Source organism: Lineus longissimus, chromosome 1 (assembly GCF_910592395.1).
Source record: "Lineus longissimus chromosome 1, tnLinLong1.2, whole genome shotgun sequence".
Taxonomy (NCBI): domain Eukaryota; kingdom Metazoa; phylum Nemertea; class Pilidiophora; order Heteronemertea; family Lineidae; genus Lineus; species Lineus longissimus.
Genome location: NC_088308.1, coordinates 2,399,362 through 2,420,286, shown reverse-complemented (window position 1 = coordinate 2,420,286; position 20,925 = coordinate 2,399,362). Strand labels below are relative to the sequence as shown.

The following is a 20,925-nucleotide window of genomic DNA, read 5'->3' as shown; positions in this document are numbered from 1 at the left end:
GAGTCTGCCGTGACAGATGATGGCTCACAATAAGTGATACCCCGGGTACGCCTGGCTGGAGACAGGGGAGCTCGGCTACCTATAGTTTCTCCTTTAATGATGACATACATTCGCTTGGTGGCAATAAACCCACAACTGCAACAAGTAATATGTCGTGATCACTTTAAAAGCAATGAATTATGGATGTATTCATTTATGCAACTACGACTGTTGAAATTAAACTGAAATCATGCCATTCAGTATTTTTAATCGTAACGTGTCCTATCCGCGATCATGTCTGGTGACGTACATGTACCTTGAAGATACAGCCGTCTGATGCACCGAGGCGCTGCGCTCGTTCTCGCCAAGTCGGTTGGAGCTTGAAAAGCAGCTGCAAACGTTAGAGCTGTTCATATTGGAGGTTATTGATATCGGAGTTGATATCAACAGTTTACTTGTGGTGAAGTCAGGAGCTTTGGGAATATTGTTATGACAGTTTCCGAGACGATGACCCGAGTTTCCAGACTGTCTTTTGCGTTGTTAGAAACATTTTTGGAAACGTTCTGTTCTCCAAGGGAACAGGAATAGTTCGCGGATAAGAAGGCATACTTTCAGGTAAGACAGAACAAATCATGATTTCTTATAGCTTTGCCTATAACAACCTTACCACTCAAGCTTAAATATCCTTCAACGCCCCTTAATAGACTCTCTCATTTACCTTTAATAAATGCAACTGTGATGAGAAAGATTGATGATGTAGCGTTGGAATATATAGTAATCTCCCTAAAACCGCTTAAAACTGTTCCTTTGTTATTAAATTAACTTGAATAATGGCAGTTGCTTTTGTTTCAATGTCTTTTTGTCGGTCCATTAGTTGACTTCAGTTTACAGACTCAATCAGCGTTGAAGGATATACCTTCATGTACGTTAATATATATCGGACACGAAACTAACAGTTACCACCTGAAAATGTGCACAGCTTCTCCAATTTCGCAAAGGAAGTAACTCGTTTAAGGTGGTGATGAAATGTACAGACTCAACAAAGTACATTCCAGGACACCAAATAGTCATACAAAACCAAATTGGTTTAGTTTGTGAGGTGAAGACGGGAGAAAATCTGCTGGACAGACATCGAAAGCCATCATGCAGCTGGATTCGTGAAACAGAAAACAGAAAAGGAAAATTGGTCAATTACACCGAAATTTCTATATGATGGCCCACTTACACTGCTGGCAACACCAATGTCAAACCGGAGTTAGAACCCAAGATCTTTGGTTGACGATTAATATCACTCTCAGGAGGAATGATGCCACCTCTGAATACATATGTTGCTTTATTTCTTTACCTCCACGAGGTAAATCATGATGTTTAGCCCTAAAATAACATTACGTTACGTAGTATTTTTCCTGCATATTTTTATGCATGTTACTCCATTTTTTGTCATTAGTGGACATGTCATCATAAATGCAAAAATACAGTAAGAGTTGGAATGTTAGCATTCTTATTTTATCAGCGAAACATTTGACATATTATATACTATATTACAGCTCTTTCTTTGATAAGATCGAATGGTGAACTGGGCCACAATTCGGGAGCAATGTTACATGTCTTTACCAACGAATGTGAGTTGCAACTATTACGCGCGCCTGATAGACTGAATCGCTTCGTTACAAAACTTGGCAAACCGATAGAACAGGTACACCGATTTCTCAAGGTCATGACCCAGTTTTCCTGACCTAATTATTTCATATGTTTTTCTGCAGCAGGAACGATATTCCATGTATTCCAAGTGCATATTCCACTGTTTGAATACGGTGAGTCTTCTTTCCAGATGCAAATTATGTATCTAGGGCATTTTGCTTATAAACGACCATATTATATCAATTACAAAATTGCGTTTTGATCGGCACAGATTAGAGCAATCATGTTGTTCAAATAATTGTGTCATCAGAAATACCATAACATCAAATACTAACATATCAGTAACGTTTACAAACGTTCTCTGGAATTATCAGTCGGTGATCTAGCTTTGGAGATACCGTACGCCAAGTACAGGTATCCTCGAAGTCAATTGTGTGGTTGAAATAGAAATTTTGTGTAGAAATGTATTCGCATCGTACATTGTAGGTCATTGGCCGTGCATGTCTATGTATGTTGCTCTTAAATTGGAAATTTTGTCCAATCTTTATTAAATGTCAATCAAAATTTCAATCCTTGCACGTTTCAAACAAGCACGGATATGGGCTATAAAGCCTCTCCGGTATTAGCATGTGCGGACGTGTTTGGAAATAGCTTTAAAAATAAAAAACAGCCTCATATAATTCCATTTCTATGCGCGTATTTACTCATCTGGCTTGATATCAGTTGATAATCAACAAGAGATGGTGAACAGACGGTCAATACCTTTTGTATTTCAAGTTGGAGCGCCGTCTACTTGAAAATGAATCCCACTTGTCGCTCTGAAATGCCGATTGTCCAGCTGCAGTCACAACAACCTCCAGGGTAGTTTTCTTAATGTCCTATATCTAATCAAATACCAATTAATTACAACCCCATGGGCTGGTGCGTTTGTAAATAAACATTATCCACTTTTTATGTTTTCTGCAACCCGTATGGCTTAGAGGATGGCTTGATTTATATATTGATTGACGCACATTGGATATTGCTAAAACCAAGTGGCTATTTGGCAAAGAGCGCCCCTCAATGTATCAAAAACAAATTCTATTTTGAAACCTCTTATTTTACCTCTTGCACTGTTTAAGCGATGGCCGATATCAGCAGTCTGGCTTTTTATGTTAGGTGGTGATAAAAAATATGCCTGAAGAGATATGAGCCATCTTTAAGAGATGTCTTGTTGGTAGCATGTTTTCTAATGAAAGACGATGTTAAGTGCTGTATAGGAACACTTCCCTGCCCGTCATGATTACGATATTTATATGATTTATGTGATTACTGCCGGTAAACAGAACTAAATAGATTATATCAGTAAACACATCGATCAGCAGTTCCGTGCGGCGTTCGCCGCTCATGTAATCATGTCTACCGGAGCTATTTGAAGATTGCTTTTATGACTCGAAGACGAACATTCGTGACAGAACAACAGTTTCCGCAATAATTATAGTCCGGATTTATCTTTGATCAGCATTAGATTCTACAATTCAAGAACGAATGCGAAAAGTTTTACGACGAGCAACTTTGCAACTTTGATCAGGCCGTTATCTTCCATTGACATCCCGGCATGAGCGGGAGATAATCGGGTTACATAACTTCCTTTCTCTTTTAAAGTTCATGTTGCGGAGATGTGTGCCCCCAATCATAGGGTGGTCGAGATCAGTGACTTGGCCGCCGCATGGATCCTTTGAGGGTGTACATACGTAGTATGCGGATCGAAGGCAATATTCGCCCTTTCTCTAGAGAGTTGGACATTCTGACTTCTCTCACAACAGGTGACGTGAACGTGAACGGCGGTGCATGTCCACAAAGAAGCAACAAGTGGAATCACCACGAAGTCGCACTGACAAATATTTCGAAGGATGAACCCTAGTGAATTCATTTACGAGTTCTTCTTATAACTGTCTTCTCAAATATGTCACTCCTAGTACCCAGAAGCACCAAACTTGGACAGAGTAGTCAGGTGCATCATGAGATTAGGCTTTTTTTACTCCTTCTATACGTCATACTCATGGTTTGAAATATCGACTGCCTGACCGACGGAGTGTATTTGAAAGCAGCTGGTTATGCCAGGATGAGTCAGGTGGGGGTCGCTTAGTGTGGAATACTAGATATGAGCTAGCGTAAGTTGCCCTTGAAATGACTGCTTAGTGCACTTATAACAATTCCCGTGTAGAAATATTGACATACACGTATTCCCAACAAGAAGTCTGTCAACTTGTTTTCAATAATTGGTATGTTTCTTGCCATCCAGAAAAATTCAACCTTGTTGAAAGCATAGTATTTTCTCAAGTCGAATGTACATAATTGATGTACATGAAACATTGAGTGTACATAGGTGTACTTAAAAGTTGTAAAATAATTCTGAAAATGAATATTTCCCGCTTGAGCAAGTTCGTCTCGGAAGCACTTGTCCTCTGATGTAGCATTTATGAGAAAATGATAAGTGTACTTCAGTTTCATCGAATTATTAAAACTAACGCTGACACCGAAAATTAATGAAGTCGATGATCCTTGAGGACAAAATGGAGTGTTTGATGATGAAGAAACCAATTTGTTTTAGATAAGTCATCATCTATATACAGTTTGGCCTGGATAAAGGATTACTGCATACATGTATGCGTTTACTTAAACCAATGAGTCTGCCAAGAAATAACTACTGAGTGTTTTACTCTCTGAAATAGAGAATCATGATTTAAGTATTTCTAATGTTGAAACATGTGTCAAGTTATGGAATTATGCATTTCCAAAGGTATTTTTTACTGTTATATTGTGAAATATGTGTCAAGTATTAATATAATGCAAGTCATGTAAAAATTCGCCAGATGCCATATTTAAACAAATTTAGTAATCGGAAAGCAGTGCAGTCATCATTTCACACGATCGAAGATAGTGGTAACACTGCTGGCTTCCACGTCATTGGGCCCGGTGTACAAGGGATAGTAGTCCTAGGGCTGATAGTCCGTGTAACAATAGCCCGCATTGCTAAATGTTTTGGTTAGGGTTAGCGGTACAATAGATCATGCTGCTTAATTGATCAAATACAATGCTACCGGACTATGACTCCAGGGGGACTATATCCGCTGTCACACCGGGTTCGATGGAGAACCAACAGGATTGTACCAACAACCTACATGAAGGTATGGCGTTCAATGAACTAATTTCCCCTTCGAATGAGACGTAAAACCGGGGCCCTTGGATCTGGTGTCTATGCCAGGGCACGCAAAATACCCCCATTTAATGAGTCGCTTGCGTGGACTCTGGGCGTGGACTCTTCCTTTAGCCGAAAACGGAGTCATGCACCAAGGCCAGCAAACATTGACGCCACGGTGGCTCGCCGAAACCCTCATCCCGCCCTTTAGGAGGAACGCTCCCAGAGAATAATACCTAAGTGTTGAGCGAGCGCTGAAGAAGAAGAAGAAGAAGAAGAAGAAATCTCAAACGATCTCCAACCAGCTAAAACAAATCAACAAAACATGTTTTTAGTCATATTCATTTGAGTGAATGGGTTCGGGAGACTGTAAGGGAAGATATTTGCGGTCACCGTTATGTCATCTTTATTCCAATAATGTTCCAAATGAAACCAAAACTCGGAAAGGAAACAAGTTCGGCACGATTTGATCAGATTCAAATAGAAAGACGACTCCCCATAACATTGAATAAAATCAGGATGTCGTAGAAAACTGAATAAAACATTGGCATAACTTGGAGTTGCCCTTGAGGACAAATATTGCGAGTGCTATAAAATTCATTCCGGCTATCCGATGTAAATAATTAATAGCTCGTGTGCTTTCGGAATTGTAATATGATGAATTGATGCTTTTTGACTTTATATATGATGCGTGTCAACATGTTGTTGTTGTTGTTGTGCCATGGTGTCAATAATTTGATAGTATTGATATTGATATTGCTGATGTGGTCATGATATCGACCGTGCATCTCGCTGGCTCTCTAACCGTCATCCTGAGCTTCGGGGCCTTTCACCCGGGATTTACCGAGCTTTTGTGATATGCGCGCGCGAGGGAAAGATCGTACAATAACTGTGGCCAGTGGATTCAAGTGGGCCGAGCTATAACATATCGTCTTCACTCGACCACCTTGTTTCAGAGGAGAGTATCATTAGATGTGATGTCCTGAGGTCGTGGTTGGTGAAATTACACGCACCACACGATAACGATCGTCGTTGCTGCAGTGACGTACAGACGTCCTTACTGATAGGTTAGAAGGAAGTTCGTATCCACCCTCTGCTCTGTACTAACGCCTTTCACAGAATATCGTTATCATCACCAAGTCCGATAAGTAATCACTATCATCAACTTCAGGACATGACGTAGTCTTTTCGGTAACGAATTCGGAAAAGCTTTTAAGTTCATTTAATATCAGTCATTAGGTTTTCATTTGAGATACATTAGCTGATGCTTTGAAAAAGCGCCAATAAAGTCGTTGAACTGCATGACGGTGCTGATCCCCATGTGTCGAATCCATTTCAGTCGGCCCGTATATTACGAAATCATCTTTGGGAAAGCAATGGCCAACAATGTACGTTATCATTACCGAAATTGGTAACTGCAACCAGCATGTACTGTATAGATTGAACTTGCCAATAGACCAATTGTCTTGGAGTATATAATACTAGCATTATACCCGTGGCGCAGGCAGGTTCAAATGGGCTATATCTTGAATAGATTAAATTGCAATGAAAACCTAATGCAATATCAAAGGAGCAATATCGAAGAGACAAATTAATCAAACCATTTGTCAACAGACTCGGACCTAGCTGTAGCGTGCTGTATGCGTGCATAAAAGCTAAGGTATATCAATTGGTCCGAGACTGGTGGAGCAATGGTAAATAATTCAAGGTTGGTATATACGCTTGAGCTTACACCGACATAACAACAAATTATTACGCGCATGGTCTACAAGCCTTTTTATCAACTGGCTTGTAATTATTTTCCGTTCATTCAACCTGCAGTGTCTTACTCCAGCAGTAAAAAAATGTGTTTTTCACCCAAGAAAATAGAAACCAGCAGGTGTCTCACTTCCACTGGTAAAAAAGTACAGGTTTGTATAAAACTCTACTTAATTAGTTCTGCTCATGGGTTGTATTTCTATACGATAAGACAGTTGCAAGGTTCAAGACTTTGCTCCAAAGTGGTATAGGCATGGATTTATTTTGCTTCATGCTTACCGTTATAAACCTGAAGAGGGGCAACCCCAAATGATAGTTAACTCTATCACTAAGCAAGTATAGATTATCAAAGACTTATCTATCAAATATTTGATAAATGTTATACATGTATATACACAAAATGTATCTATGAATGTCATAACCGATGGCGTTGGTGAAAAACCTCCCACTATCAAAATGAGTTATTATGAAGTATTATTTTGCTGATATTCAAACTCAGAAGAAACGATTTTTATTCTCCTAGAATCAAAGTGAGTCTTTAGGCCGGTTACTCTAGGCCGTCTGTAGCCCAGCAAATGTATATCGCCCCAAGAGGTCAATGAAAGTCATTCCAATACATGCAATATCATTCTGGGACCGATGAAAAATCGAGCTCAAATGCAATGCTAGAATCCATTTCCACCTCACTTATTTGGCCACAGAAGAATCTATTACCTCTCTAACCTCAGTTACAAAGGAAGAAGTATGAATATCAAATGAGTTAGTACGTCTCTGTGAAACCGAAAATGCTGCTTAGTATGAACATCATGCCCAGTCAGATACACCAGACAGTTTTATCCTACGAAATGCAAAAATGGCATCAGGGGCATAGTGCTATGCTTCAGAGATCAGTTGCAAATTACTGTTCATCATTCATTGCCCAGACGACTTTTCGTATGTCATCCAACGCTGAACCTGGTTATACCAATAGTAATTCTGATTCAAAATGCATTGTCGGCATTGTGTTATTTTCCCCATACCTCACCGTTTGAAGAAAAATCGCGGTCTATTGTCTTTAAACAAAGCCCGCTCTAGCGCTCACACCAATAGGCCCAAATTCCTATTGTTTGCTGTCTTAGTTTACGGTTATCAGCCAAATCTTGATAACATCGGTGTAACAGCTTCATATGGCCCAATGGTCAATACCGATGTGAAATGTTTACGTTTGGACTATTCACCGTCCCTGCCACGTTTCAAGAACCAAACTGACATAAATGTGAAAAACTATGGTAAAAAGGTCGAACACTCTCTTTCGTTCTACATCCCGCACCAAGGGCGTATAGCTATATAAATGGCAGTAGAAGCCGGCCCTTGGGTTCAGCAAAGCAGTGTGGTAAATGAATTATCAACCTTCCTATAAGTTAGAAAAGTTGATAAATCATTTACCGCATCGCGTAGCTGAACTCAAGCGATGACATTTAATGTCATTATCGCCAGACACAAATAGCGCTATATATGTTTCTGTTATCACTGAGACTCTTTACTTCTGTTCATCGTCGTGATACAGTTTATTTCAATGGAGATGTTTTAGATGCCTCTGGCATATCTTCCTTTCCTCTCATGATAGTCCAACTTCGTAAATACATGTTAGGCTACTTATTGTTATTTCTGAAATAACGCTAGCCTTTCTTGATCAAGTCAATATACATTGCCTGTCAAGAAGTTTTAACTGCGTCATTTACTTTTCTGGAAGTACAATGTAACTTCTCAGAGTATTTATGATCAATGCAAACAAAGCCGTAAGATGTATAAAAAAGGGCAGGACCTCAGTCAAGGAGGGCCAACAGAACAAATACCTTCTTTCCTGATATAAGCTTAAGAAGCATCGTTATTTTCCACTAAGCATTCTGAATAGTTCTTAAGACTGCAAACAATTATTGGCAGATGGGAGTGCTGAAAGATGGAGTGCACTGAGATGTGTTTTTCATCTCACTTATTCCTTTCTGGTTCTTTGAAGTGGAAACGGCGTAGATTTGATAACGATTGTGGATGGAACTCTACAATTAAAAGCTATAATCTTATGGCATTGTTCAGAAGTAGGAAAGAAACTAAATGTGCACTCCTCTCAAGTAATTCCATCAAATCCGATTCCAATGTTGCCAAAAAATATCGAAACATTATTCAGCCGACATGTATCTTCGAAAAGAAAACAAGCAATTCACGTGTAGGCCTCTATAAAGTTCACCAACAAGTTGGCTTGATAAATAAGTGGCGCTTTGGCATCATGGTATGGCATGAGACGTTTAGCAATCACTGCATCTATACGTATTTTTCACATGATTTTTTCACAATATTCATTAATTAGCCACTCATAATCATCACAATTGGCAATCTTGCTATTATTGGTGACATAAAGCAAAAATCCAATGGGAAATTCTCGAGCTCAATTTGCGGCGTAGGTTTGCAAAATATCGCTATATACTGCCCTGAAACTTTTTCTAAGTATTCAATGGGATTTTAATTAATTGATTAATGTAGTAGGTCCATTACCAAGCAACAGCTGTCCAAGTGTTCTTCGTGTCATGGCACTCGTGTAATTGAATAAAATGAATCTCCGTAAAAAGCATCCATGTGGATAAAGAGAACACTTCAGGGGAATGTCACGAAGTGGGATCGGCACATTTACTCTTACTCTAGAGTTCTGATGACGTTTGGTTTGAATAGACGTATCCTCGTCTAGAAGTCTGCTTTCTTAAGCATATAGGAAAACTAAGAGCAGCGACCACCAACTGTTAATGTGTTATTAAAGGATTCGAATGGACTTCCGGACTCCGGGATTCTATAGAAGTGTCTATTGCGCTCATTTGATGTCGGAGCGCCCCGCAAATGAGTTACTTTTGTCGCTGCGGCGGGTCATTGTCGCTCGATGATCGAGAAAAACGCCCATCTGCGGGTAAAACTGGTAATCGCTGAGTTTGATATATACTGATTGTTTTCGTCAATAGCAAATTTAGGAAATCTGTAATGACTCTCTGTTATCAGAGAATGGCTAGGGCATCTGAATCCCCGCTCAGGATTATGATGAAGTGTTTCATCTCTTTGATTTGTGTCAATTTGAATGCATCTGGAAAAATCTGCACTTCTTTGGTAAGAAATATAAGGTAGAATTTGAAAGTTGAGAAGTGGGCATCTGTATCAAATGAAATAAATATTAATTGCATATTGTGTGTCTCGTTGCCTTTGTACTCGTGTCTTCAGAATGTTTCATATTTCTACATAAAAAGATTCGTAGACATTCTCTTTTGAAGAAATCTAAAGAAAGCGTGTAGATGAAGAAGTTCAATCCATAGTTGACCATGGTCCAAATCACAGTCAACTTTCCTACCTCCAACGCAAGAGAAACAGAACGTGGCTCCACCTTTTGCAGATATATCTTGGCTACGTAATATGTCCAAGAAATGGCATTGGGAGACATGAGTATCACGTATGATACTGATACTGCTACTAAGGTCAATGTCGATCTTAGTTCACGTTGCTTTCTTTTTTCCGCGCTCTCCTTGTCTTTCGTAGAGAATTCGTTTGAAGATCTTTTGATTCGGAAAACGATGGTTGTGTTAAAAACGACAATTAAGATACAGGGTATTGTTGTGGTTAATGTCAGTTGCGAGAAAACGTATCTGGGATTACTGAAGTGTTTATTTTCCATATTGTACCAGCATCTTGCGATAGTTGTACCAGGGGGAACAAACAGTTCATAGAATATCAGGTAAGGCAAGGCGGTGATGGCGGCCCAAATAAGCAAAGCTGATAGGAGCTCCGTTCGTCGTGTAACCGTGACGAATCTGTAAATATGTAGCGGGTAAATAACGGCTGCACAGCGCTCAAAAGAGAACATGACTAAAATATAAGCACTTAGCGACTGAGCGATGACTCCGATATACTCAATGCCTTTGCAGGCCACCAATGACGTACTCATGACGTCGATGCGAAGAGAACCAGAGGTGACATCGGACAGGCCAGTGAAAAGCCACTCGACCAAACCTCGTAGCAAGCTGACCAAATCCGCCAAAGCTAAACAGAACAGATACTGCGACACTGCTGCATCTTTTCGGATAAACTTAGGGAAGATCCATACTGAGATGAGGTTCCCGAGTATCCCAATGATGATGACGGTGATTCCGATATAGCCGCGGAAGATTGTTATGGCTGTGATTGACGATGCGACTACCACTGTTCCCCCTGGCTGTGTGGACGCCGCGACTGGGAAGTTGACCTCCATTGCCTTAAGTTGTTGCTGGCAATTCGTTCCCGTTGCATGAAAATAACTTGTGTTTTATGTATAGATTTTCTCTTTCACTCACCGAGTATAACGTACATGCATGCGTATGATCAGTTCGACTAGATCTATATTCGTGTATGTTGTTTGTGAGCGCAAAGAATACTATAGGTGTTGATCATATCCATATCATTCGTGTTGCTTGTGAGCGAAATAGAGAGTCTTGAAAAAAGGAAAGCAAGAAACAAAACAATTGAATGAAAATTCTACCTTGTGCATATTTTGATGTCGGTGTTATCTTATAATTACCCTTTTTCAATAGATTATATACGTTTCAATGAAAGATGAAAGCGCATCAAAAAACATGTTTTGCTATATCGTCTGCCTGGGCGGCTGGCTGTTCTCGCTACACCACGGAAGGTCGATCTATGTACTTCACGTGTGGCCGCTGTTCTATTACCGTTGTTTTTTGGCCTCCGACTGTGGCGAGACTTGTTTAAACGTCAAACAACAGAAAACGATCTGATAACACTGGTGATCAAATAATGAGTAGTCTTGGATAGGTAGGTTCCCGGTGGAAATAAGAGTCCTCACTTTTTGCCTTTTCACTCAAAGATTTGAAAGGAGAAGAACAGTCAGCCATTAGTGTGCAGTTTTTGTTCCAACTGGGGCTATGGCGAGAATTTGAAGAAGTAATAAAGATGGTATCAAAACGAAAGGGTTATTTTCATTTGAACCGATTGGAGCATCCTACACGAAACTCACCAATGTGATTCATTCCGTTCACAAAAGAGCCATTTATATTCATGCTCCGTAGGATAACGTCCTCTAACAGGATTGAAGTATTTTATACCAGCTATGGCAACGTCAGATACCATTTAGAAGATCCTACATCCGATTGAGCTGTGTCTCCCCCAGTCGAGTTGTTCCTGATGGCATTGTATTCAGATGCATGGACTCGTCCCATTTACGGGACCTTGTATCCCATACTCGGGCGCAGTGACGAGGCGGTCGAATAGTATGTCTGCTTTGGCGAATGCTTGTAACCCTATTACATTGAAGCAGAGTCTTCCAAATACATGTAAAGAGTCAGGCAACTAGGGAACGTATGGTTTCCACATCAAAGCCACCGCCCCTTCCAAAAGACGCGCGTTGGGACAGAGCTTTCTCAGGTTTTCTCCGCAAATTTATTAATAGCGACGTTGGCATATAACTGTATCATCGATATTGGGCGGACTATGATCAGGTGCTTCCTTTTATTCCTCTAGCCCGACATGTTTGACTATGGTAATCATGGCCCGTTCATTACGTTTATACATGAACTCGAGATTGATTAATGAAGTGATCTGTTGCCGTCAATGGCTCGATTACTACGCTACTGATTAATGGATGGTAATTATTAGAATCTCCAAGCCAAGTTTATCACCGACATGTCATGCATGACACCACAATAGGTTCTGCTGTGTCTAGATATCGACAAGCCCAGCCCCCTCTACAGGTAAATGTGAGCTCAATTCGTTAGCCACGGCGGATTACATTTGGTCATGAATAATATGAAAAAAGGTCATAAAAATATTATCATGAGGTTTCAGGGAGGAATACGATGGAATGTTGCTGATGAATCAATCCTTTTCCGTGCTTCAATTGACGTTTAGGGTAAAAGGAATGACACCCTTAAGACGAACTCCAATTTCCTCAGCCAGATTTATTGCGAGCATCAGTGTTCAACAGGCCATCATTTTTATGAAAAAGTACGTCCCAAATCTCTCACATGAACTGTACGAGGTCGCATCAAGAAACTGGGTGGGTCTTAAAAGTCATCTGAGGCATAATTGCGTCAACATTAACAATTAACCATTAACAATTTTGTTTTGATGATATAAAACAATCCTGATTCAAAGTCTACCTTGAAATAGCTCAGCAAGATTGTCTTAGGATCTATTTGAAGTAACACTGCGTGTGCAGGGAGATGCGCACGTATACAAAGTTGAAAAGGGGGTGAAGGTGGGCGAGCAGGTGCCTCCAATCACCGTTCACCCGACAGATGAACCTGAAACCTCACGCTTGAAATAGCCAATTTAAAATTGTTGAAAGTGTCTGTGCTTATTTAAAGATTTAGTGTCGCACGCCACTTTTAGATCCCGCATTCTAAAGCTGCTTTGTTCGATGTTATATAGAGAAGTCATCGTAATCATTGTAGTCATGATATCATTATGCAGTGGAAGTTGCTTTCAGAAGTCCTACTCATCATTTACCATCACGTGCATGTAGATGACGAAGCCGTGGCGTGTATCGCTCCCTTTTTGATCACCTGACTTCGGATGCCGCCATGACGACAACCTCAGCAGAAACTTTGACTAATGGCGATTTACCATTTAATCCCATTTCCTTAATCGATCAAATCTTAGTCATAACTCAAAGTTACATCATGCTTGGAGTGCTTTTCTTTGGATTGTTGGGCAATGTTTTGTCCGTGGTGATCTTTTATCGCACAAGGAAGCGCGCGGATGCTTGCATTCAGTACCTGAGTTGTCTCGCTGTGTCAGATACCGGTGTTATAATCGGGTTCGGGTTTACCGAGTGGGTTGCCTTTGGTCTAAACCATCTCACCAACGGTGAGATCTCTTTTAACCTCATGACGTACAGTGGATTGTCCTGCAAGCTACAACAATTCGCCATGCAGCTCTCAATGTGCATCTCTGCATGGATCATCGTGTCTTTCTCCTTGGAGCGAGCGTACGTCGTCTGGTACCCACTTCAACGCGCCAAAATCACTCCGATGAAAAGGAATACAGTGATCTTACTTGTTTGTGTGCTGTCACTGTTGGTAAGCGTACACAGACTGTTCGTTCTTGACACTATTGAAGGGACACCCATTCTTTGCTTCTACGCACTAGACCCAAGAGCAGCATCTATCATTTGGCAGCTGGACATAGCATTATTTAACTATATTCCGTGCTCGTTGATCTTTTTAGCAAATATTTTGATACTGATTGCCATATTTCGTTCCAGGGACAAGGGTTTGCGGGTTACCACCCATAAGACTCAAAATGAGGGTAAATTGCTGGTGTCCCTAATGTTAGTTTCTACCCTTTATGTGTTTCTGCTGATGCCAATGACGACAACTTTCACCTTTTTATCAGAGAGGCGCGACAGCTTGACACAGGACCAAGCAGTTTTACTATACTTGGTTGTGAAATTCTTCACCCATATCTGTATGACGAACTACTGTATGAACTTTATCATTTATGGCTTTACATTGTCATTTTATCGCGAGGAGGTAGTAAAGATGTTCAGGTTTGCCTCATGCATGCCAGGCCCACTAGCCCATGTAACATGAGGAACGCCAGACTACATTGATCCGCAATTGGATGGAAATCGATTGAAAATACCACTTGCAAATTCTGAGTCATAAAAAGTGTTTCGGTCAAAATAAGCTGCTTTCTGGTATGGAGAGAAGGGTAAGCCATGTATATGTCGTCTGGGTCTGAATGGTAATCTTTGTTTTTCTTGATTGGGTTGATGTCTTGTTTGCTTTCAGTTTGACATCGAATTCCATCACGTGGGCCTCCTCACACACACTGTCTTATGTAGATTGATGCACGATGCACCAAGCAATTGTCTCCTTCTCCTTCTTCGTCGTCTGCCTAATCAGTCGTAGAATCCTTTCCGTTTTCGAAGCCGACCCCAAGCCTTGATGATGGCGGTGGTGAGATGAAGTCTCACTTTCTCTGATAATTGTAACCTGAAATGCAGTGAAAGGAGATACAATCAAGGCTGAGAGATGGGGTGGCATGAGCATGCTCCTTGAAAACGGAATGCTACATGTTACCATGCTCATATAATAATGGTAGCCTTTGATTCGATTTGGTGTCCTTAGCGGAGCCCGTTTACATAACTGTCATGTCGCCGAATTCATCTTCTGTGTGTGTCTCCTCTCTGTATAGTCTTCCTATAGAAGTTTGCGAATAGGATTGTCATGATTGAGATGAGATATTAGACAAAAGGACATGCAGGGGGCTACTTTACGGTGACTACTTCAGGATTCACCTACTTTGTAATTCATTGGTTTCGAGTCGTTATGGAAGTCTGACTACATCACTGATGACCGAAAGGTAATAAATCTACCATTTGGCGGTCTGGCTAAGCCACTTTGACCCACCAATCTCTCCTTTATCTACCGAAAGCGACAGTTTAACGAGTGTTTATGTTATATCGATGCCAGGGTAAATGCCGAACCAGAAATGGTATCCAAAAAACTATTTCACTTTCTTTCAGCTTACTTTGTCATCGTGGACGTAGGTTATAATGTACATGAACTTTCCCCACGCTATAGACTTGCACTTGAATTTTATTTTCACCCTACATTTTATTAATTGGAAATGCCTTTCCATAGATGTATCATATAAGAGATACCACATATATATTGAAGCTTTGAGCACCGGCAACTTGTCAATGATGAATTCCGACGACTTAATGAACGTTCGTCCTGCCAGAGCCCATCCTGGCATTCAGTGTTTTTTTCACTCCTCCGTCTTATCGCGAGGCAGAGGTATATTGAAAACCGCTGGTATGGATGGTTACAGCCATCCCATTCAGCGTGACAGTGCGAGCGCGCTGTATGCCAGGGATGGCTGTCACAAGCCTTGTCTTGAACTAAATCCTTAATTGCTAAAAAAAAGACAGGCAGGTCATTGCTTCCGGGATGTAACACCAATCGTCATTCTTGAGATGTTGCTGTTTTTATACTTCTCTTCAAACTCGAGCTGCCCAGGGTTAAAATTTTCCACAATTTGTTCATCACTATAAAAACGATTTCGTTCTGGGTTTTTTTCTGTACTTGACAATGTCTGACTTCAGTATTGTAGTCAATGGTTCAGTATTGAAGTCAATAGCTCAGTAATGAAGTCAATCGTTCAATATTGAAGACGTGGTTTGAATAATGAATATGCGAGTCGTCTGGGCTTTCGAACACCCTGCTTCACCAAGTCCGAATACCTCACCTTACCCGATGTCACCAGCTGAGATCTCCATGAATCTTCATCAGATTACTTGAGGTCATCTGACTCCTCGGCAAGGAAGCTGTGGTCACGGTCGGAAAGTCGGCAGTTTCCGGGACGACCAAGATGGGAAATGCATGCGTGCAGACTACCACATTAATGTTGATAGATTGTTACGACCTGTCGGATTTTCGGGCTTTTCTGTTGTTTTGACATCAGAAAAAACCAAAAAATCCGAAAATGTATGGCTGTCTTTCATTATGTACTTTTGAGGATGGTGTTTGAACGATCCAATGTGTCAGAGGAAGCTAGAGGCAGTTGAGCGCTGAATCCCGAATAAGCCATCGATCCAGCCTGACGTAGTAATTTTGACCTAACGACATGTGCGTTCTTCAAGAAATATCTCATACAATATCTAAACTGGGATGATATTCAGACCAAAAGACTGCCCATATTCAAATTCTGGAAATCGTGACTAGCTTAAATTTCATCTTCGTGTTGCTACATGTAGTGGAGTCCATTCTTGACGTATGACGTCTCGCAGTTATGTGCGGTGGCTTTGGATGTGTAGACCAATAGTTGATGTACATTTTTCTCTTTCTCATTCAGAATTTGCAATCTTCTCTTTTCAGATAAAAAGACACCAACAAACCCAAGCTCGGCGATGGAGAACTCAAGTGTCGGCGACCCGCTACCTCTGGACATTACGGAAAGGATTGGCTTATTCGCAGCTTTGTTTCCTAGGAGATCGCTGAACTTAAGCGGATTCAAACTTGAATTCAACAATGACATTGAGGTGCCTAAAAGTAACAACGATTGGGTGTTATTCATAATATATGGCTGTATCATGTGCACTTTGAACATTTTAGGCATCATCACGAACTGCATCACAATTTATGTGTTTACCAGATATCCAACAAAATCATCAACGTATATGCTTTTACAAATAATGGCTGCTGCTGACTCCATGTTTTTGATTTTTAGCATTCTAAATTTGTCCATCCCAAACATTTATAACTTCGTTAGCTCGTACACTAGTTATCTTGAGACTTGGGTCCACTCGCTGCAATATTTGAAAGGATTCCATGAGATCTCGCGAGACTACGCAGTATGGATGGTTGCCATAATAACCGTTGATCGTTACATTGGAATTTGCCATCCAATGAAAGCAACGCGGATTAACACCGTAAGACATGCTGTCATTGTCGCCGTTGGACTACTTTTACTACTTGCGGCTTTCAACGTCCCAATGTTCATGTTGATTAAGGTCATTGAGAAAACCTCGGAAAATGGACAGTTAACATGGACAAATTCCGACCTCGCTAAGGATGAAACATTCAGTAAGATCTATTTCATAACAGACGCTGTAATAAACCTTCTCGTCCCCATCGTTTTCGTCATCACAATGAACGGTGCAATTATAAAAGTTATAACCAGAGCAAGCCAACAGCGATCGGCGATGACGAGACAGTTAAGTGAAAACACCAAGCACTCTTATCGGACAAACATCATGTTGGTCATTGTCGCCATTCTGTTCGTACTCTGCGAAGTTCCGAAGATAGTGGAACAAGTCCTCTATTTCACCGGACGTGAACTAACTTTCGTCGAGTATGAAAATAACATTCCGTTACCAGTTGGCGTTGCGTCCGAATTTCTCCAAAATTTTAACTCTTTTGTCAACTTCTACGTCTACTGTTTAGTAGGGAAAAAGTTCCAGCGAATCATGGGAACCATGTGTGGCTGTCACTGTAAGTGTTGTGGTGGTCATAGATTGTCTACTAACCTGGACAGCTCCATCAACAAGACGATGTCATTCCGCTTGACAACCATTAAAAAGAACCGATTAAGTTCGGAGAAATCGAATGGGCAGTCTTCAGCGTAAAACAGTGCGAACTAAACTCCCCGAAGTTTCTTCTGGCTTATTCTGCAGAACTGCCCACGATGCATGTATGAAAATGGACGCTGGGGGTGAGATTAATTCGAGCGTAATGAGTGAGGTTTATTCACTGGCCTTTGTCAGGACTACAGCAGTCGGAGTCTGACAAGGATGCCCACTATCTCCTGCACTCGCCAATATGTACGAGGCAGATAAGTTAAACAAAACCAAAGGGACGCAGATCCTTGAGGGACATGGGTTCGCTTGGGGGAAGGGCATTTCCTAATCCAGTGATGCATACCCGTCCATTTAGGGCAGGTTTTTTTAAATTCCATCTAATGTATACGTGCATACGTGTATATACTTATAGTAAGACGTTGCATTGAAGCACTTTAATGAAACATCCATCCATTTATACTTGGCGTAAATTATTTCCTCCTGGTTTTGGTGAACAGCTCAGAGAATTAACAATGTATGAACCTGTATAAATGTTTGTATTTCTAGAGCGGAAGTTTTTGTATCAATAATCAGCAATTCACAACTGATGGTAAGTTATAAGAATTAGTGTGGATGTGTCCTTTTTAATGCATGGACAACAGTATAGAATGGTTTCAGGCTTATGGCGAAACAGCGGTCTCGTGATCATTTTCCAAGTTTGCCTATATACCCAGGGCAAAGTAGTCGGCTTTTTTGCTTTGATAAAGTTACAGTTGCTCGAGTGAACTGAAGTACCAAGAAGCAGAGCGGTTGTCATACCCACTTGGAAAGCTTACCGCTTGACAAATCTAATAGCAGATAAGTTTATAGCTCATCATGGGCACTGAGGAATGCTCTGATGTGACATCTACCAAACAGGCTGTGGCTCCCATTGCCCACGGAGCTTGGACCAACGAACTTAACTGAACTTAGGAGGAGACCACACTGGTTAAGTTGGTTCAACTTAACACCATCATTTTGTTTCCAAATCAGTTTAAAGTTAATGGGACCAATCTGCTCATGGTATAGGTTTTGACGCACGTTCTTATAAAATTAAGCTTGCATTAAGTGATTGCAGCAACACGTTTCTGTTTATTTAATTTTATTAGTTTCATTAACTCACATGTCCTATAAAATTACACATGTATGTCATGTTGGTGTCGCTTGCGGCTGTGATTCTAGCAAGAGGTTGTAGATGATAATGTACCGAGTGTAACAACTGTACGTGTAGCTGTGTATATCAAGCATATGAAAAAACTATGTTGTATATATTCATGTACTAACTCTGACTCAAATAAAGTCATTTTACCACAAGCAATGACCGTGTATTTTTGAGAGCAGCCCTGTGATTGGGAAGGGTATAGCAGTTACACAAAACGCGGACGCCGATGGTCGCGTCGGAGTATGAATTCCGCTTTTAGTACCATTTGGAAACCGATCAAGCCTTCAGCATTCGTCGACCTCATTTTGTTGCGGAGACCTAGAATATTTGCAGTTGCTGTAAAGCCTTTTAGTGAATGGAGACGCACACATTGGTATGTCGATATTATTCCAAGTATTGACTGATCGCGTTACTGGTTCATCGAACGGAATACACCAGACGTCGACCGGTCACGAAATGCCAGCTCATTTCGTCAGCTGAATAGGTACCCAGTACTCATTTAGCCACAATAGACTCGCCGGAATTCTTTGTCAAGGGGTGAAAGGCACTAATTGGCATGTGGTCCTTTCACCTCTCTAATCTGCTATTAAACAGAGTCGGCCATGTCTATTGTCGCCCATAACGAGTATACAAGTACGTACCTGTTAAGGACATCCGTGGGCTGACTAAATGCTGTCAAGAGTTTACAGAGATCAAATTTTTAAAAGTTGCCAATTAAAATTGGTGTGAGGGGGTGTCCTGCTAAGACAGGTTCCATCCACTGTATTCAATTTGATGAACCAGTGTGCTTATGCTGGTGGCTTTGTAAAGCTAATAGATGCCGCGATTTGTAGTTTCCTGCTCGCTCGAAATTTGAAGCATGACATTAACTTAAAACCTTGCACATTTAGATTGCGAAGTTGGTTGTGAAAACAATCTGGCCCCAGACGCAAGAAGATATACTCGAGATGCAGTGGACCAGCCTTGTCCTTCACAGCAGTATGAACAGGGTGACGAAGTGGACAGCCCCAGGAATCTACAAGGAGAAAGATACCCATGAAATCCACTTTAAACCGGGACAAAAAATAAACACATTATATCATATTTTGTTTTTTATTCACTTTAAGCTTTAAATTACATGTGAACATGTAACACTACACCCAGCGGCGACTTCAATATGTACAGACTATTTACACAACTCGTCGACTGAGCAAGAGAGCAAGGCGGGCGTTGACAATAATCAGAACGTATTCAATAACTACCCAACCTCCATCTACTGGTCATCGCATGAACTGAAATTCACAAGCTTCTCTTACAAGAGTAATGTTACCTGTAGTTTTCCATCCTGACATAACCAGTGAGCTTTAACATACTCCGCCTCTCGATATTTCAAACGAGGTAGGAGTATCAAAAACCTGTACCTCAGGATGGTAGTTTTCCAGATCCTTCTTGCCAAGTCAAGCCAGAAAACATCTGTAAAAGCTGAAAATGAAGGACACAACTTGTTTTTGATTCCTAAAGATACACCTTTTTATAAGGTATATGAAGTGAACTCTCCCTGTCCTCACCCTTCATTTGAGCAGTAGCCCAACTGACAATACTTGTATTTCTACTCAACTACTGGCATAAATAATTGGATTCAAGACAAAACTAGATGCACCACTTTTTAAAGTATTTATGCAAGTATCAATGTGTGTCATACATTCTGTCACTCACTGGCAGTCTTGCTTGTCTAACAGGACACCGCTAGGGTGGATCGATCATTTCGCCCAAAACCTCGGCAGCCGCCTCAGATTGGGCCTTCATTTAAGCTCCACCTGGTGGTGTTTGGGGAGACATACCTCCAATATGGTGTCAATTTATTGCAGATTCCAAGATGTGTCCGGCATAGATGTTCACACAAACGGTCAACTTGAAGGCAAACCACAACGAACACCACACGACAACACAGTACTTATACACCTATTGTGACAACTTTAAACATAAAATATGACACCTACTTATTTACAAACATACTATCATACACTGTACAGAAGTTGATACCAATTTGGAGTAGAATCTCATATATAGCACCAATATACATGAATAAGACAGTTGGTCACGATTAGTACCACAGTT

At 40.8% G+C, this 20,925-nt stretch overlaps 1 protein-coding gene across 3 annotated transcripts; it reads left to right on the top strand.

Annotated features, from left to right (window-relative positions):
- Positions 1-267: 267 nt before the first annotated feature.
- On the top strand, positions 268-18,969 carry LOC135484465 (FMRFamide receptor-like). 3 transcript variants are annotated; one of them, XM_064765973.1, is made up of 2 exons: positions 268-594; positions 16,447-18,969. In XM_064765973.1, exon 2 carries the CDS (start codon positions 16,479-16,481, stop codon positions 17,694-17,696), a length of 1,218 nt encoding a protein of 405 aa, XP_064622043.1. In that variant the 5' UTR covers positions 268-594; positions 16,447-16,478; the 3' UTR covers positions 17,697-18,969. The 3 variants fall into 3 exon arrangements, with proteins under 3 accessions (XP_064622043.1, XP_064622061.1, XP_064622051.1); XM_064765991.1 differs by lacking the exon at positions 268-594 and adding an exon at positions 12,987-14,275; XM_064765981.1 differs by lacking the exon at positions 268-594 and adding an exon at positions 14,855-14,929.
- Positions 18,970-20,925: the final 1,956 nt, after the last annotated feature.

Excerpts from the sequence above, each read along its gene's own strand:
- LOC135484465 (XM_064765973.1), top strand. The coding sequence starts at position 16,479 with ATGGAGAACTCAAGTGTCGGCGACCCGCTACCTCTGGACATTACGGAA.